The sequence below is a fragment of the Pantherophis guttatus genome, chromosome 16, assembly GCF_059756535.1.
Source record: "Pantherophis guttatus breed Tessera chromosome 16, ASM5975653v1, whole genome shotgun sequence".
NCBI classification, from domain to species: domain Eukaryota; kingdom Metazoa; phylum Chordata; class Lepidosauria; order Squamata; family Colubridae; genus Pantherophis; species Pantherophis guttatus.
In genome coordinates this window covers 6,647,797-6,671,160 of record NC_142078.1, presented here as the reverse complement: position 1 = coordinate 6,671,160, position 23,364 = coordinate 6,647,797, and the positions used below count along the sequence as shown (strand labels likewise).

The 23,364-nt window shown below is 44.2% G+C and overlaps 1 protein-coding gene across 2 annotated transcripts in view; it reads right to left on the bottom strand.

Annotated features, from left to right (window-relative positions):
* COL27A1 (collagen type XXVII alpha 1 chain) overlaps positions 1 to 23,364 on the bottom strand; it is a 210,210-nt gene that overhangs the window by 66,322 nt on the left and 120,524 nt on the right. For both annotated transcript variants that reach the window (XM_087879541.1, XM_087879543.1), the window contains 9 exons: positions 22,088 to 22,141; positions 20,636 to 20,689; positions 18,909 to 18,962; positions 8,286 to 8,339; positions 5,966 to 6,010; positions 5,813 to 5,857; positions 4,531 to 4,584; positions 3,592 to 3,645; positions 2,827 to 2,880 (listed from right to left, as the gene is read on the bottom strand). In XM_087879541.1, coding sequence (XP_087735667.1) covers positions 2,827 to 2,880; positions 3,592 to 3,645; positions 4,531 to 4,584; positions 5,813 to 5,857; positions 5,966 to 6,010; positions 8,286 to 8,339; positions 18,909 to 18,962; positions 20,636 to 20,689; positions 22,088 to 22,141 — 468 coding nt within the window. The remainder of the gene's footprint in view (positions 1 to 2,826; positions 2,881 to 3,591; positions 3,646 to 4,530; positions 4,585 to 5,812; positions 5,858 to 5,965; positions 6,011 to 8,285; positions 8,340 to 18,908; positions 18,963 to 20,635; positions 20,690 to 22,087; positions 22,142 to 23,364) is intronic.

The window sequence follows — 23,364 nt, the reverse complement described above, 5'->3', positions numbered from 1 at the left end:
CTGATAGGCTGTTTGAGAAGCCTTTCAGACTAGGAATGACAATAATTCACAGCCATTTGAATTAAATAGGTTTGCTGGGACTAAGTTTGTGCTGTATGCTTTCTAAGGAAGCCTAAGTCAGAACAAGACCAATTGCCAAGAAGGACATCAGAAAGTCAGTTTTGGGGCATAGGAGGCGGGGCTTATAGTACAAGGGGTAGAATCTATAAGACGATGTTTCAACATTTTCCAGATGCAAGTGATAGTCCAAAAAGGCAAATGAAAGTTTGCCAAGCAAAAAAAAAACAACTTACACCCAAATTAAATCATACCATGCAGTGGTGGGTTTCAAAAAATTTTACTACCAGTTCTATGGGCGTGGCTTGGTGGGCATGGCAGGGGAAGGATACTGCAAAATCCCCATTTCCTCCCAATCAGCTGGGACTTGGGAGGCAGAGAATAGATGGGGGCAGGGCCTGTTAGGATTTTTACTACCGGTTCTCCAAACTACTCAAAATTTCCGCTACAGGTTCTCCAGAACTGGTCAGAACCTGCTGAAACCCACCTCCGATACCATCCTTCTTTCTGGATCTTCATTCTGAAAATTCCCCACTTCTTCTAGTTACGCTAAGAAAGAAGCTTAAACCCCATAATGCCATGTGATAAAAGCAAAGACGCAACCGCTCGTATCGCAACAAATAAGCCCCGAAGACTGGTTTGGAGGTTGCAACGAGACAAAAATCATCATTAAGTTAAATTCAGAAATACATAAAGCTCATTTGAAGGAAATTCATTGGGCGTACGGCTATTCTGGGAAGGTAGAAGGAACCATCTGAGTTCCAAAAGTCTATGGAAATTGTCAGTCATCCAGATCACGGCTGTCCCAAAGATACTTTTTCAAGAGGCAGTTTTTCTTTTTTTTTCTCTGAAGACATTTCGCTTCCCAATTCAAGAAGAAGTTGAATTCCAAAGCACCTGAAGGCCAGACAAGGAATAATGGATGGAAACTGACCAAGGAAAGATTTCCTTATTCTGGAAATAAGGATGAAGTTTCTGACCGTGAGAACAATCAACCAATGGAACAGAAGTTGTGGGAGCTTCATCCTTGGAAGCTTTCAAGAAGAGACTGGATTGCCATATGTCAGAAATGGTATAGGGCTTCCTACTTGAGCAGGGGGTTGGACTAGATGACCTATAAGGTCCCTTCCAACTCTGTTAATCTGTAAAGGGTATTGAGACTGTAGAAAGAGTGCAACCAAGATGATGAGGGGACTGGAGGCTAAAACATACGATGAATGGTTGCAGGAACTGGGCATGGCTAGTGTAGTGAAGAGAAGGACCAGGGGAGACAGGATAGCAGTCTTGCAATATTTGAGGGGCTGCCAGAGAGAGGAGGGGGCCAAGCTATTCTCCAAAGCACCTGCAGGCCAGATAAGCAATAATGGACGGAAACTGACCAAGGAGAGATTCAACCTGGAAATAAGGATGAATTTTCTGACTGTGGGAACAATCAACCAATGGAACAGAAGTTGCCTTCAGAAGTTGTGGGAGCTTCATCCCTGGAAGCCTTCAAGAAGAGATTGGACTGCCATCGGTCAGAAGTGGTGTAGGATCTCCTGCTTGGGTTGGGGGGTTGGACTAGATGACCTACAAGGTCCCTTCCAACTCTGTTAATCTGGGCTCAGGAGAAAAGTGACAGAACAGATGGACGTAAACAAAGCTCCTTTGATGAGAAGCGCAAAGTCTTCAAAGAAAAACCAGAAAGTCCAGTTGCCTCTTGGAATAAAAAGCACCTTCGGGACATCTGACTAAAACATGAGTTTTGAACATTAAGAAGACAGAATTCCGAAATGCAGTTCCTTGAAGGAGCAGCTTGTGACCTGCTAACCGTGAGCATACACCAGTTTTTTTAGAAGAAAGACTGAAGACCTCTCCTACAGATGAAAAATGCGCTTCCTGTTTGAAACATGAGCTTGCTCTCCAGGAGTCCGTCTGTTGGAGGAGGTGAAAAGCCAGGCAAATAAAGGGTTTTTTTTAAAAATTGCTGAGATGGTAAAAGGAGGAGGTGGATAAACATCATGCAGGACCAACAGAGATGAAAAGGAGAGATGGAGAGAAGGTCTGAAGGTCTGAAGACACAGTAGCTCCAGCAATGTCTTGGGAGGCTTTCCAAAGCAAACAGACCAGCTGGAGGAGAAAAGCACAAGAAGCTGGAAGGAAGCAGGATGGAATTGCTTGGAATGGAATGGAATGGAATCTCATAACCTTGAACTGCAAGGTATAATCTCTTTCCTCCCTTACCTCCCATCCATCCATCCATCCATCCATCCATCCTTCTTTCCTCGCTCCCTCACTCCCTTTCTTTTCCTTCCTTCATTCCCACCCTCCCTCCCTTCTTCCTCCTTTCCTCCCTTTCTCCCTCCTTCCCTCCCTCCTTCCTCCTTTCCTTCCTCCCTCCCTCCTTCCCTCTCTCCCTCCCTTCCTTCCTTTCCATCCATGATTTATATATATCAAAAAACAATCAAATTCTTGGATCAGATCTTGGCTCAGAAATGAGCTGGAACCCCTTCTGTTGCCTTCATACCGCCATGACCTTCGTCAGGAGTGGGCAAATGTAGCTCTTTTACAACCTGTGGACTTCAACTCCCAGAATTCCTGAGACACCCAAGCTGTCTGAGACAGCCAAGCTGGCTCAGGAATTCTGGGAGTTGAAGTCCACAGGTTGTAAAAGAGCTACATTTGCCCACCCCTGGTCATCAACCACAACACACCCAGCGTCAGCTGGCATAACAGAGGCAAGAGTCCTTGGTCACCTAAAGAGAAAGGAAGATCTTCGCTCTCCCTTACCTTTATGCCAGGTTCTCCCGGAAGCCCTCGCTGTCCTGCTGCACCAGGAGGTCCCTGGAAGAGGGAGAGGAAGGAAGAAAAATAAATAAATAGAGAAGACCCAACCCAGAACATGCTGGAGAGAAGCAATGAGATTGCTTCTTTTTTCACCCAGAGGAAAAGAGCTGAATGGCAAATCGTTCATTTCCAGAATAACAAAGTTTTCAAGTCTTCTGCTCTTGATATCAACCAGGGCTGGGCTGTTGGGGATTTGCAGGGGTTTCAGGAGAACCTCTAGCTAAGATTCTGTGCAGTTCGGAGAACCCCCAAATCCCACTCCTGGCTGGCCCCTCCCACTCTGCCCCACCCAGTTTTGGATGTAGGTAAATGCAGGATACACATGGAGGCTCAGGGAGGGCGAAAAACGGGTCTATCAAAAGTTTGGGAAGGCCAGAAACGGGGCCGTTTCTGGCCTTCAGAGGGCCTCCGGAGTCTGGGGAGGCTGTTTCTGCCCTTCTGGAGGCTCCAGGAAAGCCTCCGGAGCCTGGGGAGGGCAAAAATACCCCCCCGTCATTGTACAGGAGGCCGACTAGGCCACACCCACCATGGCCACACCCACCCAGCAACCAGGTGAAGCCCACCCCTGATATCAACCATCATCTGTCCTCCCTGACTTTCTAATATAGGGTGCATCTCAGAATTCAGTTTTTGGGGGGGATTCCCAAAAGCTGGGTGGATTCCGGAAAATTGTAGAAAAATGAGAGGGAGGTGGAAGTCATATCCTACCTTATGTCCAATTTCTCCCATAATTCCTGGTGGACCTGGTGGGCCTTGGGGTCCCTGAAAAGACAGGCGCACAAAGTTAAGAACATACAAAGCCTTCTGCTGAACTGGACCAGGATCTTAAATGTACATGATGGATGAGCTGGTTGACTGACAGACACAAATTGCGAGTTGGAGATTCAACATATACAGAAACATTTCTGACGGTCCCTCCAAAGTTTTCAATCAAATCGCAAGAACTGCATTTCCTTCATTGCTTTTCATCAAATTAAATCAAATATAGGTGCTGGGTTCAAGAGAAAACCTCGTTTGGGCCAAAATGTTAAGGGAATGGACCAAGCAGAAAGAAATGCATCTTCTTCATAGAAGACCTCTTCTCATCTTCAGAGAAGACCTCATTTTGGCCAAAATGTTAAGGGAATCTTCTGGTGTCTTCAGAGAAGACCTTCAGAGAAGACCTCATTTTAGTCAAAATGTTAAGGGAATCTTCTGGCGTCTTCAGAGAAGACCTCATTTTGGCCAAAATGTTAAGGGAATCTTCTGGTGTCTTCAGAGAAGACCTTCAGAGAAGACCTCATTTTAGTCAAAATGTTAAGGGAATCTTCTGGCGTCTTCAGAGAAGACCTCATTTTAAGGGTTAAATTTTAAATTTTTTAGATTTTATTTTGTATTGTGGCTTGTGTTTTTATTATTGTGAGCCGCCCTGAGTCCATTGGAAGATAGGGCGGCATATAAGCCGAATAAAACAAATAAATAAATAAATTTTGGTCAAAATGTTAAGGGAATGGACCAAGCAGAAAGAGATGCAACAATGCTGGGGCTCCTTTGAAGAAGACTTCTCACGTTCTTCTACATGGCTGCTCAGATAGGAATAATCAAGAGTGGGGTTGAAGAGTGGACAGGAGTGGAGAGAAAAAGTAGAGGTCCATTTGTGGTACTTGCCAAGTCTCCAGGAGGTCCTTTTGCTCCTTGGGGTCCAGAAGATCCTTGGATGCCCTGCAATGAAACAAGCCAATGGAAGAGACCAAGCTCTAAACGAGATACAACTTCACTCATAAATTTAATTGCCTTTCAATTTTTCCACTCCTCCAAATGAAGTAATTCAGCTTTATAAGTGAACAGAAGGCAGATTTTTTGGTAGAGCCTTGGTAGTACAGTGGTCTAAGGCACCCTGTTATTAAGCTGGTTATTAAGACCAGATGCCTGCAATTACTGCAGGTTCGAATCTCTCAAGGCTCAAGGTTGACTCAGCCTTCCATCCTTTCTAAGGTAGGTAAATTGAGGACCCAGTTCGTGGGGGCAATAAACTGACTTTGTATAAATATACAAAAAGGATGAAGGCTATTGCTGAGCGCATTGTAAGCCGCCCTGAGTCTCCGGAGAAGGGCGGCATATAAATCAAAATTAAAATAAAAAAAAATAAAAAGATTTTTTAAAAATGATGATGATGATGATGATGATGATGATGATGAATGATTTTTCAAGCCACCACTATTAATTACAAATAATGCATGAAAGTTAATTATATCATCAGGGAAATTTGCTTTCGAAATCTTTTTTGCGCATCAAGCAAAACTGATGTGGGGAAAGGGCACCGAACTTAATGAGAACTTTCAAATATAAAATAAAAATTTAAAAAATCCAAAGTGATACAGAAGTGGAAGAAGCTTCTCAGTGATGTTGCAAATCAGAAATCAAGACCCGAGGGAGGGAGGGAGGGAGGGAGGGAGAGAAGGAAGGAAGGAAGGAAGGAAGGAAGGAAGGAAGGAAGGAAGGAAGGAAGGAAGGAAGGAAGGAAGAAAAGGAGGAGGAGGAGGAGGAGAAAATTGAAGAGGAGGAGGAGGAAGAAGAAGAAGAGAAGGAGGAGGAGGAAGAGGAAATTGAGGAGGAGGAAGAAGAAGAAGAGGAAGAGGAGGAGGAGGGGAGAAAATTTAAGAGGAGGAGGAGGAAGAAGAAGAAGGAGGAGGAGGAGGAGGAAGAAGAGAGGAGGAGGAGGAGGAGGAGGAGGAGGAGGAGGAGGAGGAGGAGGAGGAGGAGGAGGAGGAGGAGGAGGAGGAGGAGGAGAGAAAAATTAAAAGAAGGGGAAAAAACCTTCCCTAATCCAACTTTACTAGCCTGGATCAAAGTCCATAAATGGGGGAAATTCATACAGATTCTCTCCATTACTGTCTCTGATAACCTATTAAGTCTTCTTGTTATGAGGCAAGACGAAGGATGGACTTACAGGGAAGCCACGAGATCCGATCTCTCCCATTTCGCCAATCTTTCCCTACAAACACAAAGACTTGAATTCAGGTGGAAGATCAGAGCCAAGTCTTGCCAAGATACCATAAACATCTCAAACACTTTTAAATCCCTTCAAAAATACTGAACGTACCTCTTGACCGTCCAATCCTGGTTTACCTGGATGACCTGGGAGGCCCTGTTAATAAGATCATAACAAAAGGGAGAGGGTTTTTTAAAAAAAAAATGCAAGAAAGGTTCATTTTTGAGGAATGATTGAGTCTGTGCACCTCTATAACTGTCTGGCTTGGTTCAACAAGACAGACACAGACTTCAGAGGATAATTAGAACTGCAGAAAAAACAGTTGCTACCAACCTGCCTTCCATGGAGGACCTGTCTACTGCACAAGTCAAAAAGAGGGCTGGGAAAATATCTACAGACCCCTCGCATCCTGGACATAAACTGTTCCAACTCCTACCCTCAAAATGACACTATAGGGCACTGCACACCAGAACAACTAGACACAAGGACAGTTTTTTTCCTGAACGCCATCACTCTGCTAAACAGCTAAAAGGCTGCGCTACTATTAATCTTCTCATCGTTCCTATCACCATCTCTTCTCACTTATGACTGTATGACTGTAACTTGTTGCTGTATCCTTACAATTTATATTGATTGTTTCCTAGTATGATTCAATTGCTTATTTGCACCCTATGACTATCATTAAGTGTTGTACCTTATAATTCTTGACGAATGTATCTTTTCTTTTTATGTACACTGAGAGCATATGCACCAAAGACAAATTCCTTGTGTGTCTAATCACACTTGGCCAATAAAAAATTCTATTCTATTCTATTCTATTCTATTCTATTCTATTCTATTCTACTCTACTCTACTCTACTCTACTCTACTCTACTCTACTCTACTCTACTCTACTCTACTCTACTCCACTCCACTCCACTCCACTCCACTCCACTCCACTCCACTCATTATTCCATTCCATTCCATTCTGATTTCCATTCTGATTTCCATTCTATTCTATTCTATTCTATTCTATTCTATTCTATTCTATTCTATTCTATTCTATTCTATTCCATTCCATTCCATTCCATTCCATTCCATCTCCTATTCTATTCTATTCTATTCTATTCTATTCTATTCTATTCTATTCTATTCTATTCTATTCTATTCTATTCCATTCTATTCCATTCCATTCTATTCCATTCCATTCATTATTCTATTCTATTCTATTCTATTTTTACAATTTATATTGATTGTTTCCTAGTATGATTTGATTGCTTATTGAACCCTATGACTATCGTTAAGTGTTGTACTTTATTATTCTTGACAAATGTATCTTGACTTTTTATGTATACTGAGAGCATATGCACCAAAGTCAAATTCCTTGTGTGTCCAATCACACTTGGCCAATAAAGAATCCTATTCTATATTACTCTATTTTCTTCCCTTTTCCCATCTGGCCATTCTCCCAAAGAGCAGAGAGAAAATCCACTCTATTTAAGGCGATGGGAAAAAAGGACACGTTGTGGAATTCTCCCAGTTGACCAAAATCTAAAGTATAAATTTAGTATCCATAGCTCTCTTTCTTGCCTTGCCTTCTTGCAAATTTTTTTTAAAAATCTTGCATGCAACAAACTAGAACATCGTGGAGATGAGTTTTGGGCCAGTTTTCTCCCTAACGGACCATGTAGAGAAGTGGGAAGCTATTTTGAGAACATGGGTTAGTCTGTGCTCAGTCTGTGTGGAAGGAAATACTAAATCTCAGCCTATGTGTTTGGCAAGGAAGAAAGACTTCCTAACTCTCTATGCTCTGTAGAAGTATCGGGAATGTTATTCCTGTCTCGTGGAGCTTTGTAGCACATTGATTCTGAGATCTATCATTGGAGGTTTTCGAAAATAGACTGTACAACTATTTAACCAAGATAGTATAAGGCAGTGATGGCTAACCTTTTTGCCGTCGCGTGCCAAAAGTGGGGGGACTGGGGGGGGAGTCATGTATGCATGTGCCTCCAGTGAGGGAGCTCCCACAACTTCTGAAGGCAAGCTCTTCTCTTGGTTGATTGTTCTCACTGTCTGAAAAGTTCTCCTTATTTCTAGGTTGCTTCTCTCTTTGATTGGTTTCCATCCATTGTTCCTTGTCTGGCCTTCTGGTCTATGGAAAATAGCTTGTCCCCCTCCTTTCTGTGGCAGCCCCTCAAATATTGGAAGACTGCTAGACTAGCCAACTGTTCTTGCAACTGTACTTAGTAATAGAATCAAATCATCGGACACGGAACAACAGGAGTAGCAAAGACGTTCAATGTTGACACTTCCTGTGCGTGATTTCTGTAGCCTGGCACAGAACCATGGCAAAGGTCCAGTCTATGCCTTCCAGCAGTGCAAGAGGCCAACCGTGGCACGTGTCCAAGAATGACTCTGCATTTTTGATTGGAGGAAGGGGAAAATGACTCACCTTCGGTCCTTGGGGCCCCGCTTCACCTGGTGTTCCATCAGGACCTCGAGCACCCTTGGAGAGGTGGAAAAAAAAACACACCCAGGTCACAAATATAAGCACACCCTTTACATGCTACCCTGTTTCCCCCAAAATAAGACATCCCCTGATAATAAGCCCAATCGGGCTTTTGAGCGCATGGCAATAAGGCCAAGCACTTATTTCAGGGTTCAAAAAAATATAAGACAGGGTCTTATTTTTGGGGAAACACAGTATTTATCCTATCTATCTATCTATCTATCTATCTATCTATCTATCTATCTATCTATCTACCTTGTTTCCCCGAAAATAAGACATCCCCTGATAATAAGCCCAATCGGACTTTTGAGCGCATGGCAATAAGGCCAAGTGCTTATTTCAGGGTTCAAAAAAATATAAGACAAGGTCTTATTTTCGGGGAAACATGGTTAAAAAAAAGAAAGAAGATCAAAGGGGTTTAACCAGTGGTGGGATTCAAGTAATTTAACAACAGGTTCGCCCAAGGTCAGATTGGCTGTTGTGGGAGGCGTGGCCCTCCAGCTCCGCCACACATTTGGGACAAGCCTCCCGCAACAGCCAACCTGACCCTGGGCGAACTGGTTGTTAAATTACTTACAGCACCAGACAGGGGGTGGAAGGGAAGCACCCAGGCTACCGCTGCCTTTCATTGGGGCACGTGGAGGGAGACAGAGCTCCCCTTGCCGTCTCTTCTCCCCTCCTCGCCGGGCATGGCAGGGCTTCCTGCCCCTCACTTCAGCCAGTTTACCGAACTCCAGAAAAGTTTAGCTACCGGTTCTACCGAACTGGTGCGAACTAGCTGAATCCCACCACTGGGTTTAACTATAGGTACCTCTCTGATGCTAGAAATCTAATCCAGGCTGTTAATAAGCCATGTTAATGTATACTTTCAGTTGGCTGCGGTGCAATCACTCTTCAGCATCACTCGTGGGAAGAAGGGAGGGTTTCGCCTCTTGTTCTGACCTAGGCTTCACAAAATCACGAAACAGACTCCTTATCCCGACAAAACCCGTTTTTATTTGGCTAATGTGAATTCCTAGCATTCACCTCCAGCAAAGTCCCGGCAAACAGTCTTTCAAGGGTGAATTGCAACCACAGACCTTATCAGGCCTTGGATAGTTGCCAGGCCGATAGCTTCCAAGTGCAACTCTGTACAAGGAAATACTTGGCAAGGAGTCTCTGTGAGGCACCAACTCAGATAAGCAAATCTTCCCACTAATAAACGAACGAATTGTCTCCTGCAAACACCACTCCCCTTTTGCTCCTATTTGTTCCCTATGGGAGGGGCCATTCAGTGTCTACTTGTGCCTTTACTCCCGAGTTGACCCCTGTTCCTTAATTGTTTCCTTCTCCTGACAGTTCTGTGCATGTGCACATTGGGAACAGGCTCCAGCTGTCCTTCTGTCCCACTTATCTCCGACTCCGAAGGTAGCTGATAACTGTCAGACAGCCTGGCCCCATCTCTGCCTCTGACACGGAGCCTTCCCCAGACTCTAGGACTGGCCCATGTTCCTCCCCAACCTCCTCACTGTCTGAGTCTGCCTCCAGCTCCACTGGCCGCTGGCAGGACACAACACCTCTTTTCCCATATTTTAACCCACCTATTTTATCTTGGCAATCTCTGTCACTGAATTTGGGGACCCCGTTTCAAAGGCACCTGCAGTCCCCATTTTTCCTTCTATGTATTTGTTTAGTATCCCACTTCTATCCTGTGCTTCCATGTTGGAAGCTGAAGGTTCCCTTCTTGTCTATGTGAGGTGTGTGAGAGAAACAGTCCATCATCCTGGTCAAGAAGGGCTTTGAATCCAGACACCCAGAAGTCTGAGTGTTTAGCCATGATGCTGTCCAAAGAAAAGGAAATGTGGACATATCAGTCCTTATTGTTTGAAAAACTTCTGAACTTCTCCCATGGAACGTTTCTGAGGCAGGATCTTCTTCTCACAATGGAGAAGGCATCTCAGCAAGCTTTTAGAACCTGGCAAACTATTAATGCACAGATTGGTCAGGAGCGAAGGAGGAAACAGAACCAAGTTTCATAGACCAGCTTCAAGTTTGGAGTCAAACCATGATCTGAACATCAATGTGTGATCCAGTTTGCTGAAGGGTGGGGGAGTGACATGGTTTAGGACATGGGAGAAGAAAACCAGTTTGCTAAAACAAGCAAAACCCTGACTCGCAGCTTCATTTTGACGGACAGAAGCCTACTGCCTCTCGTCTTGTCATTTCTTTTTGATTTCCTCCTTGATATACAGTAGTTCTTCCATTCACTCAAGAACTCAACTGCAGAAATGTCAAATAAGTAAAATGATAAGCAAAAGATCTCTTAATTCAGGGAAAAGTTGAAGATATAGAAGAAGAGATGGCCTGGAGCAAGGGGTGGTGGTGGTTTTTATTACAGCAAGAAAGGGTCACCATTAGATGACCAGAAGGACCAGGTTGGGGACAAATCCACCAGGAGAAGTTCTATCACTGTGGTCACCGAGAGATGGCCCTCATTTGATGGCGTGTGGATCGATCAATCAGGAATCAACCCATCCAGAAGTGGAAATAGATGCCTTGTAGGTGGACTTCAACTCTTGGTCAGCAACCTGCGGCTCTGGAGTCGCATGCGGCTCTTTCGCTCCTCTGCTGTGGCTTCCTGTCACTCAAAATATGTGTCACAACTGCCAATATGTGACACTCGCCGGCATGTGATTTATTGAGCTTTTCAACGCCCGGGAGGCCAACCATGGATAAATCCAAGAAAGGAAAAGTTTCAGAAGAAAACAGAACATTTAATTCAACTACATATGCTAGTTTTGTGGCCGCTCAAGAAATAGTCAGTCACTGGAAGGGTTTTGTGGCTCCCGGTGTTTTCTTTTCTGTGGGAAACGGGTCCAAATGGCTCTTGGAGTGTTTAAGGTTGCAGAACCCTATTCTAGAAGAAACAAGTCACACCAAATGGCGTTTTCACACTGTCTTCTCCATGCTCCCAAAGGCACAAAGTAACAAGAAGAAGCTCTCCAGATTCCAGGAGTGTCTTCTGCTTATCTGATTTCTGTCACTTTTGACAGATTTCGTATGCTGCCAGCGGAGGAATCCAGGTTTCTATCCAGCAAGGGAACCTGATCCGGCAAGAACTGGGCGACATTTTCCAAGCAAATGGATTGAATTGCGCCAAGGCCACACCGTGTAAAGCAAAGATCCCGTGTTGAAGGATGCACAATCTTCCACATGTGGTGAGCATTAATCGGGGAGGGGGGGATTAAAATCATTGCACCAAAAAAGGAAAATCAGGGGCTCATTACGAACGACAACTTGCAAAGGACTGAACGAACAAACATCCCTCCCTGGTGGAAACATGCAAGAAATAGGATGCAGACCCAACGAGAAGCGAGTTCTATCTTTGTCACGGGAGAGAGAAGAATCGTTTTAAAACGTCTGTTTTTAGTTTGGGGTTTGGGTGTTTGCCCCCCCACACACACACACACCGCCCCCCAGAAGTTGACATGGAGTTCTTTTCCATCCCGACACTATAATTGCTAAATTTGAGACCCTCATAAATCACACTGGGGCTTCTGAATCAGAACCAGCATCTGAGTCATTCCCTTGCCTTCGAAAGGGCTCTGAAACAGCACAATGTGAGATCAATTGTGACAGCGGAGAAAGGAAATGAGAAGTGGGAGAGGGAGAAGGAAGAGAGAGAGGAGAGAAGAGAGAGAAGAGAGGGAGAGAGAGAAGAAAGAGAGAGAGAGGAGAGAGGAGGGAGAGGGGGAAAGAGAAGAGAGAGAGGAGAAGAGAGAGGAGAGAGGAGAAAGAGAGGAGAGAGAGAAGAGGGAAGAGAGGAGAGAGAGGAGAGAGGAGAAGAGAGAGAGGAGAAGAGAGAGGAGAGAGAGAAGAGGGAAGAGAGGAGAGAGAGAGGAGAAAGAAAGGAGAGAGAGAAGAGGGAAGAGGAAGAGAGGAGAGAGAGGAGAGAGAGGAGAGAGGAGAAAGGGAAGAGGGAAGAAAGAGAGGAGAGGAGAGAGAAAAAAGAGAGAGAGGAGGGAGAGGAGAAAGAGAGGAGAAAGGGAAGAGGGAAGAAAGAGAGGAGAGAAGAGAGAGAAGAGAAGAGAGAGGAGAGAGAAGAGAGAGAAGAGAAGAGAGAGGAGAAAGGGAAGAGGGAAGAGAGAGAGAGAAGAGAGGGGAGAGAAGAGAGAGAAAGAGGGTGGAGGGAAAGAGGGAAAGGAACTGCTTTCCATTCTGCCTTGAATTATGTTTTTGGATAGAAGATCAGACGCAGAGGGCAGGCAGAGAGTGGCAGGCATCTAAAATTATAGCCGGGGGCTCCTTTCCTCAGAGACTGAACAAAACCAAAATGAGGAGAGGGGGGGGGAGAGAAATGTCAATAAAATTAAGGACTTGTTCTAATGAGATAATTACAAAAGGGTGGGACCAAGAGAGTTGTTTGGGTATCCATTGGGGGAAAAAACCCAAAACCTATGCAATGCTTTTCTTTTCCAGTGACAGTTAAGTAGAAATTCAAGAGCAGAATAGGTTGGAATGATCTCAAGCTGACTGGTTCCGGCTCGCCTCCCGCCATTTTAGTTACCCAGAATGCCCAGAAGGACACAGCACGGACTTGTGGGAAATGTTGAGGGTGACTTCAAAGGAGGAGAATTTTTAATTTTTGCATATTACCCCGAAGTTCAGGGCTGATCTGTAGGGAACCCTGTTCCTGAAAAAGGATGGGGATTGGGGGGGGATCCAAATTTGGCTGTTTTTCGCTGACATGGAAAGCCATAAAATAAATCTTTCATGTTCTGTGGACAATCCAGCAATCCAAGAAACTCTCATGGCAGAAGAAAGAATAGGAATAGGAATAGGAATAGGAATGTGAATGCGAATAGAATAGAATAGAATAGAATAGAATAGAATAGAATAGAATAGAATAGAATAGAATAGAAATCAGAATGGAATGGAATGGAATGGAATGGAATGGAATGGAATGGAATGGAATAGAAATCAGAATGGAAATCAGAATGGAAATCAGAATGGAATGGAATGGAATGGAATGGAATAGAATAGAATAGAATAGAATAGAATAGAATAGAATAGAATAGAATAGAATAGAATAGAATAGAATAGAATGGAAATCAGAATGGAAATCAGAATGGAATGGAATGGAATGGAATGGAATGGAATGGAATGGAATGGAATGGAATAGAATAGAATAGAATAGAATAGAATAGAATAGAATAGAATAGAATAGAATAGAATAGAAATCAGAATGGAAATCAGAATGGAAATCAGAATGGAATGGAATGGAATGGAATGGAATGGAATAGAATAGAATAGAATAGAATAGAATAGAATAGAATAGAATAGAATAGAATAGAATAGAATAGAATAGAATAGAATGGAAATCAGAATGGAAATCAGAATGGAATGGAATGGAATGGAATGGAATGGAATGGAATAGAAATCAGAATGGAAATCAGAATGGAAATCAGAATGGAATGGAATGGAATGGAATAGAATAGAATAGAATAGAATAGAATAGAATAGAATAGAATAGAATAGAATAGAATAGAATAGAATAGAATAGAATAGAATAGAATGGAAATCAGAATGGAAATCAGAATGGAATGGAATGGAATGGAATGGAATGGAATGGAATGGAATAGAATAGAATAGAATAGAATAGAATAGAATAGAATAGAATAGAATAGAATAGAAATCAGAATGGAAATCAGAATGGAAATCAGAATGGAATGGAATGGAATGGAATGGAATGGAATAGAATAGAATAGAATAGAATAGAATAGAATAGAATAGAATAGAATAGAATAGAATAGAATGGAAATCAGAATGGAAATCAGAATGGAATGGAATGGAATGGAATGGAATAGAATAGAATAGAATAGAATAGAATAGAATAGAATAGAATAGAATAGAATAGAATAGAATAGAAATCAGAATGGAAATCAGAATGGAATGGAATGGAATGGAATGGACTGGAATAGAATAGAATAGAATAGAATAGAATAGAATAGAATAGAATAGAATAGAATAGAATAGAATAGAATAGAAATCGGAATGGAAATCGGAATGGAACGGAACGGAACGGAACGGAACAGAACGGAACGGAACGGAACGGAACAGAACAGAACAGAACAGAATAGAATAGAATTATTTACTGGCCAAGTGTGATTAGACACAAAAGGTATTTGTCTTCAGTGCATAAGCTCTCAGTGTACATATAACAATAGCGATAAGCAACAAAGTTAAAGCTTGTTATAGGCATAGGTAATAAAAGAGGTATAGATAAAGGTAAAGGTTCCCCTCGCACATCCGTACAAACGGAGATGAGCACCTTTGAAACGGTGCTCATCTCCGTTTCTAAGCCGAAGAGCCAGCGCTGTCCGAAGACGTCTCCGTGGTCATGTGGCCGGCATGACTCAACGCCAAAGGCGCACGGAACACTGTTACCTTCCCACCAAAGGTGGTCCCTATTTTTCTACTTGCATTTTTTTTACCTGCTTTCGAACTGCTAGATTGGCAGAAGCTGGGACAAGTCACGGGAGCTCACCCCATTACGCAGCACTAGGGATTCGAACTGCTGAACTGCCGAACTTTCGAGCGACAAGCTCAGCATCTTAGCCACTGAGCCACCGCCTCCATATTATTAAAAGAGGTATAGGAGATAGATAATAGGGAAGAGGAGAATAATGATGGTAATACTGCCTTTTTAGATAGTGTTGTAGGAATTGGTTGTTTAGCAGAGTGTGAGGAGGGGAAAAGTGTCCTTGTGTCTAGTTGTTCTGACATGCAGTGCCTATAGCATCATTTGGAGGGGAGAAGTTGAAACAGTTTATCTTCATCCCTCGTCCCCCAAAACAGCAGAGAATGTCTCAGTGAGACGCAAGCAGATGTTTGGTGAGGTCTCCTGTAAATGCTCAGCAGATCCAAGTTCTTAAAACAATGCACTCAAAATCAAGAATGAATGTGGAATGAAAGCCAACCAGGAGCTCTCCACAGGCCAGGAAGAGCGAGCCGTCCAGAAGAACTCCAAAATTGAAAAAGAAGACTCCAGTTTCTGATGAGGACTTCAGATGATGGAGGAAAACTTCCAATTCTTTCCTTCCAAATTATTATTGTTGTTATTACTGCGGTCGTTCAGTCACTAAATCATGCCTCACACTTCACAACCATATCATGCAAGGCCCTCCTGTCCTCCACCATCTCCCAGATTTTGCCAAAATTCATGTTCATTGCGTCGATGATGACCCTATCTAACCATCTCGTCCTCTACCTTCTCCTTCTCCATTTTTGCCTTCTGCCTTTCTCACCACCAGGGGCTTCTCCAGTGAGTCCTCTCTTCTCATTTGGTGGCCAAAGTGTTTGAGCTTCAGCTTCAGGATCTGTCCTTCCAAAGAACAGTTAAGGTTGACTTCCTTCAGGATTGACTGATCGGGTCTCTTCTCAGTCCAAGAGACACTCGAGAGACTTTTCCAACACCACAATTGGAAAGCATCAATTCTTCAGCGCTCAGCCTCCCTTGTGGTCTTAATTCCTCAAAATAATAGGTCATTAATTGAAGCCCATGTAAAGACTGTGGTATCTGGAGTTTGGCCATAAGCGAGTTGCCTGGCCTCCATTCAGATTCTCAAAGGTCTTCACTGAATTGTGAAGGTCTTCAAAATTCTTGGTCTGCTGTCGACTACAGCAGAGCTGAGGATCCGGGATGCCGAATGCTGCGTTTGTTTCGAATCCAGCTTTTTCTCCTGCTCCAAAGGAGACACACACACACACACACCCCGCTGGGGCTGATTTCCACCTTAGGAAAACCAACTTTCCAAAAGAACTTTTGGGCTGAGGGCAAGCTGGGAAATGTTGCCCACCGGCGCCAGGCTTCGGGCCCTGGAGTGTTTCATCCCAAGATCTCCTGGAAGGGAAGCCAAGCACGGGAGCTGTACGCAGTGGGGGAATTTTTGGCAGAGACGTTGCCGGGAAAAAAACCGCAGTTGCTGCTGGAAATACAGATTTGGCACTGCGGGGGAAAAAAAATATGAAAAAGGGAAGGGGAAAAGAGAGAGCAAGCAGGAGCCAAAGAGGAGCTTCCTTCTGGCTCCGTTACCTCTTTGTGGTGCAAAAATACTGGAGATTTAAGCGTCATTGACAGAGATGATTTTTGGCTCCGGAAGATTTGGAGAAGAATATTTTTTTCCACGAATCCCTTCTGGACGAGATCTGGGTTCCTCTCCGTCACTCGTTCCTCCAAAATAGCTATTCCTGCCACAGGGAGTAGGAGAGGAAAACCCCCAACTAACTCAATGCTCGGTTAGTAAGAAGAAAGAATTGGGCATCTCCCTTTCCTAAAATAATAACCAAGAAATAAGACAACTGGTAGGGCAAAAGACCCATCCATCCATCAATAACTTGTCCAGCTTCTGGTTGGCTATTGCCGAATCTCATCCAACCAATCCCTCTTCAACTAGCTTGGGAGGAAGGGTGTTTTAAGCCCAACCAATGGGCGTTGGCCTCTAGTCCTAAAAACATAACTACTGGCCCAACTAACGCTTGTTTCGCTCTGGCCCAACCAACGTTTCTTCTTTAACATGTTTTAGATTCGTGTTTAATGAAATATGGAGCCTTCTACCAGGAGGGTGAAGTTTAAACAAGTGGCTTTCAACATCTAGAAGGCCGAAGCAAAACATGAAAAGATCTGCAACAACAGAAGCCACTCCTGCAGCTGGAAAAAAAATAAATCATGATTTTATCCCTTTAATCCCAGATCGCCGTGCTTTTCGCCGTGCCCTCAAAACTTTTCTATTTCATCAAGCTGGGCTGGCGTTAACCCCCCCCCCCTCCCTTTAGATATTTTTAATTGTAAATGGATTTTAGTCGGGAGGTTTTAAATTTTGGGCCAAAATTTGTTTAATTCTTTTAAAATTTTAAATTTTGTATTGGGATGTTTTTTTTATTCTAGGCTGTGCACCGCCCCGAGTCCAGCAAGAGAAGGGCGGTATAAAAATTTAATAAAATAAATAAATAAATAATGGATTTTACTGTGGGTCATTTGAAGTTGCAGTTGTCACCAACTACTCGGGCTTGGAAAAATGAAGGAGAGATAGAACAAAGAGTTCAGAGTTACAGAGAAGGGTCAAAGCTGTGCAGTATGTCTAAATTTCATTGGTGGTTGCTTAATCAACGTTCCCAGAAATTGGTTGTGTGGGCTCTTAAGCATCAAAAGGTTCCTAAATTCGTTCTACAATTCTAGTAGAGAAGGCATCGTGAAGAGGAGGCTGATGCTTACTATCTTCTTGTAGGGTAGAACAGGTACTCTTCGTGCCTGGTTTTCAGGCTAGCCTAAATGTAAGCAGTTTCAGAACAGGATATTTAAGGCAGGGTCCCCAAACCCCGAGCTGTGGCCTATTCGGAACCAGACCGCATGAGAGGTGGCCTGGTGTGTGTCAAGCAAGTGGCATCCCAAAAGCTTCTCTTCTCACTGGCATGAGTGGAGCTGCGTGTGTGCATGCTGGCCTGTTGTGACCCACCAGTGGCCAGTGGAGCTGGCGGCAGACTCGGACGATGAGGAGGTTGGGGAAAAACTTGGGCCAGTTCTGGAGCCTGGGGAAGGCTCTGATGGATGCTCAGCCTCAGACACAGAGATAGAGCCAGGGCCATCAGGAATTTCCCAGCCAGAGAGGCAGCTGCCTTTGGAGTCAGAGATGAGTGTGGAGGAGGAGGAACAGCTGGGGCCTGTTCCAGATGTGTGTATCCGCAGAGCAGATAGGTGAACAATGGAGGACAATGAGTCAACTCGGGAAGCAGCACAAACGTGGACGCTGACTGGCCCTTCCTTGGCTGGGGAATAAATAGGAGGAAAAGGGAAGGGTTTGGTTGTTGCAGAAGACAACCGTTCGCATTTCTGGAAAGTTTGTTCCTTGCGTGTTTCCTGCGACAAAGGCTACCTTGCCAGAATTGAGGTTTGTCTATTTCTCTGTTTGAACTGATTTAATTTGCAGCCTTCCTTGCAGGCTGGGAACTCAGGGCCTTGCATTTATCATAACGAGCTGATAAGGACTGATATGGTTTCAGTTAACTCCTTGCCTGGACTTTCTGTTGGTGAATGCAATGAATTCCCAAGGTGTAAATAAACGGGGGGGAGGTTTCTTTGCGGGGAGTCTGTTTCTTGCTTCTGCAAAGGTTGGGTCAGAACATATCCTGCCACTCGCGTGGCCCATTTCCCATCTTCCCCACCACAATCTGGCCGCCAAGCCACCAGCTTCCCATGTTCCAAAAGTGGAGTGGTGAGAGGAGAGGCTGATGGGACGAGCGCACCATGCTCAGCTTCGCTGACTCACAGAGGCTGCCTGTGCAGGACATCTGATCTACTTTTGGGGCGTTGGGCAGCCTCAGTGAGTCTGAAGGAGCAGGAGCAGCCACAAAGTTTAGGGCCTCTTTTCCTCATTTTTCAAACAAACAAAAAAAAAATCACCCAAACTTTGCTCCATATCTCACCATTATGACGGAGGACTTTGGATGATGGTTAAACAGTTCTGTTTCAAACCCTAAAGGATTGCTTTTGCTCTAAATTCTCTAGAAAATATAGTAAATTTCACTTACCCGCCGGCCTTTCGGTCCTCTTATCCCCGGGGAACCGCAAAATCCTGGGGACCCCTTGAAAATGATGAAATAACACTCTCAGATAATTTAGGACTCACCATCAGGCCTTGTGAGATGGAATTTTACAGGTGAGGTTCATTCCGAGGTAATCTCTGCTTGGCAGAGTAAAAAGAAACTGAAAAAACCTTTAGGGAAATATGTTGGGCATTTTCCTTAATCAATTTTTTTTTTTAAATGGTAAATGTTTACTTTTGTAGGAAGAAAAACCCAGCCCAGTTCCAAGCTGGGAAAAAAAGCGCTGGAAATAAAATGGAGCCTGACTGACTGCAAGGAAAGACAGTTTATTTGGTTTCCAGAAACTTCAATGACAGCAGCAAATGTTTCCTTGACAGCTGACAAAATGGCTGAGTGAGTGGATGGATCTTTATGGGTTTCTGGGGTTTTGTGTTTGAGATGCTCCAGGGGGGTTGTGTAATGCAGTGAGCCTTGTGACTTTTGCTATTTCAATGGTGGTGGGATAATCCTATTATATCCTAAAGGTCATGTCCTGTCTTTAGAATTTGGGTGAGGGAATGTAAATTCTTAATCCCCTCAACTGTGGGGGCTGTGGCGGAAGGCATTTTGTTTATGAATAGATTGGCCCAGTCTTTCTTATTAATAGGTGCAAAATATCCATCTCTAAAGACTTGAGGCTTCTGCTTGAGGCTGTTAAGAAAGACTGGAGCATTTCTCCTTTGGGAAAATATAATATTCTACCTCTTTTAATATTACTCCCCAAAATATTTCATTCTCTTGGGGGGGAAAAGAGCTTCCCACACTTTTATATGGCTTGATGGCAATAATAATTAAGCCGAGTTTGCTCCAAATTATACCGGGCAGAATTTTCTTTCTTCATTCGAACAAAATTCACAAGTATCAAAAACAGAATAACAGACTTGTAAGGGACCTTGGAGATCTTCTAGTCCAACACCCTGCTTAAGCAGGAAACCCTACACCACTTCAGACAAATGATTATCCAACAACTTCTTAAAAACTTCCAGTGTTGGAGCATTCACAACTTCTGGCGGCAAGTTGTTCCACTGGTTAATTGTTCTCACTGTCAGGAAATTTCTCCTTAGTTCTAAGCTGCTTCTCTCCTTGATTAGTTTTCACCCGTTGCTTCTTCTCCTGCCTTCAGGTGCTTTGGAGAAAGCTTGACTCCCTCTTCTTTGGGGCAGCCCCTGAGATATTGGAAGACTGCTATCATGTCACCTCTAGTCCTTCTTTTCATTAAACTAGACATACCCAGTTCCTGCAGTTGTTCTTCATATGTTTCAGCCTCCAGTCCCCTAATCCTATTTGTTACTCTTCTCTACGCACTTTCTAGACTCTCCACATCTTTTTTACATCGTGGCGACCAAAACTGGATGCAGGATTCCAAGTATGGCCTTACCAAGGCCTTATAAAGCGGTATTAACACTTCACGTGATCTTGATTCTATCCCTCTGTTGATGCAGCCTAGAACTGTGTTGGCTTTTTTGGCAGCTGCTGCACACGGCTGGCTCCTATTTAAGCAATTGTCCACTAGGACTCCAAGATCCCTTCCACAGTCACCACTATTGAGCAAGGTACCACCTATACTGTACCTGCGCATTTTGTTTTTCTTGCCTAAATGTAGAACCTTCCTTTTTTCATCATTGTGAACGTGTGAGAAGAAGGCTGTTGCAAGGAAAAAAGATGTCACTTACTGGTGGGCCAGCGGGACCAGGCTCCCCAACTTCTCCCGATATTCCAGGGTGACCCTGCAACATCGAAGCGAAATGAATGAAAAGGATCTGCTTTCTTACTGCAAATTCAACCAAAATAACCTTTTCACCCCGATAACGAGAAACAGATCATCAACCCCACACATTGAGAACTCTGTAGGTAGAAGCATTAAACTCGGTTTGCAAAGGAGCCTGAACTTGCGATGCGCTGGCTCATTTGGCATAAAACGCAGGGAAATGTAAGGTTCGCTTGTGAGCTACAGTGTTTTTAAAAAGAGCCTTGAGACTATCAGGTTCCCAATCTATTGCACAATTAATTCATCCCAGTTTCGTTTCTGTAGAGTTGATGGCAAAATGGAACGGGGGGAAAAATTGCAAACATTTGGCCTAAATCTCTTCAAAATGCTAATCTTAGGTTTGGGTGATGTAACCTTCAAGATGGATTGTGCCCTGGGGTATTTCCTTGTTTTCCTATGGAGGAAACCCCCCCACACACACATTTCTGACCCTCTCACAGAAAGCCTGGCAATAGGTTGGTCATTCATGGTTAATGACCTTAAAATGGCCCGTAGAGAAACTTCAAAGGTGGCCTAATCAAAGAGAAACACTGTGTTCTCGGGGTTTGGGGAAGCTGCTATGACTGGGAAGGCAGCTGTGACTGAGTAGGGCCTTAATCCTGCTCTGGAGAATTGGATGTGAAGTTATGGTAATTTGACCTTAGGTCAAGCTCCTTGATTGACCACAAAGAAAAAGGAGGAGGAGGAGGAGACAGACTGTGGGGTCCTTGGTGCTCTCTGAGCTTGGTTGTTTCCTTGCAGATGTTTCATTAGCCAGGTAACATCATCAGTGCTAGAAGGGAGTGGGGTTTGCTGGGAGGAGGAGGAGGAGGAAGAGGAGGAGGAAGAGGAGGAGGAGGAAGAAGAAGAGGAGGAGGAGGAGGAAGAGGAGAGGAGAAGAAGAAGAGGAGGAAGAGGGGGAGGAGGAGAAGAAGAGGAGGAGGAAGAGGAGGAGGAATAAGAAGAGGAGGAAGAGATGGAGGAAGAGGAAGAGGAGGAGGAAGAGGAAGAGGAGGAAGAGGAGGAAAAAGAGAAGAGGAGGAGGAGGAGGAAGAAGAAGAGGAGACGGAGGCAGAGGAGGAGGAAGAGGAGGAAGAGGAAGAAGAGGAGATGGAGGAGGAGGAGGAGAAGAAGAAGTGGTGGAGGAGGAGGAGGAGGAGGAAGAGGAGGAGGAGGAGAAGAAGAAGAAGAAGAAGAAGAAGAAGAAGAAGAAGAAGAAGAAGAAGAAGAAGAAGAAGAAGAAGAAGAAGAAGAAGAAGAAGAAGAAGAAGCCACTGTGTAGAATATGCAGCCAATGTCATCTCAATAAGTAGTGAGAACACCGGGTGCCACTTCTCAAGACAGAGGAGGAGTGAGAGAATGCAGACTTACTCCTTACCATCGACCCCTTGACGCCTATTGGCCCTGGTGATCCAACTGTGCCGCGGTCTCCCTAGGACGCAGAGAAGCAGAAGTCAACCACGCCATCCACAAAATAGGTGCCACATCCTTGCACAGAGAAGTCATAAGGTTGGGTGGCCCACCAGCCCTCTCTCAGCGCTGTTTGCTTGAAGCCAACTTGGCCAACTGTAACTTCTCAAACTTAGGATGTCAGTTACAAGGACAAGAACAATGGAAGTAAATTGTGCACGAAGTGTGTAAATATTAGGACCGAAACAATTGAGAAACGTTGCTTGCGTCTGCAAGCGTAGCAGCTCTCCGTAACTCTTAAAGCAATCAAATGTTTTCTAAGGATCTCAGGGTGGCCCAATTCAGCGGCCACAGGATCCAGCATGGGATATTGAAATTCTGATCAAAAACTAATCATTGTTCTGACCCAGGCTTCCCAAGAGCATGAAGCAGACTCCTTGTCCCAACAAAAATCCCTTTTTATTAAGTTACTGTGTATTCCTCTCATTCCCATCCAGCAAAGTCTTTCAAGGGAGAATTTACAGTCACAGACCTTATCTGGCTTGGAGAGCTGCCAGGCCGATATCTTCAAAACTTGGCAAGGAGTCAAGAACCAATTCAGCGAACTTATTGTCTCCTGCAAACTCCACTCCCCTTTCGCTCCTCTTTTATTCCCTCTGGGAGGGGCCATTCATCGTCCACCTGTGGCTTTACTCCTGAGTCGACCTTTGTTCTTTAGCTGGTCCCTTCATCTGGCAACTCTGCACATGTGCACACTGGGAACAGGCTCCAGCTGTTCTTCTGCGTCACTGATGTCTGACTCCGAAGGCAGCTGATAACTGTCATACGGCACTGGCCCCCTCTCTGCCTCCGATGCAGAGCCCTCGACAGAGCCTTCCCCAGACTCCAGGACTGGCCCTTGTTCCTCCCCAACCTCCTCACTGTCCGAATCTGCTGCCAGCTCCGCTGGTGGGCCACAACATCACTTTGGAACTTTGCTGTAGCTCATAGTCCCCCAAAACCAGGGCTGAAATGCAACCAGTTCGCGAGAACCGGTAGTGATCAAAACTACCGGTTCAGGCAAACCAGTAGTAAAAAAAGATGCTTTAAAAAGTAAAAAAAGATTCCAACGATCACAGCTGTGCCGCGCGATCGTCGGAACCTTTTTTTTTTTTACTTTTTTAAAGCATTTTTTTACTACCTATTCGCCCGAACCGGTAGTAAAAAAAAATGCTTTAAAAAGTAAAAAAAAAAAAGTTGGCCACG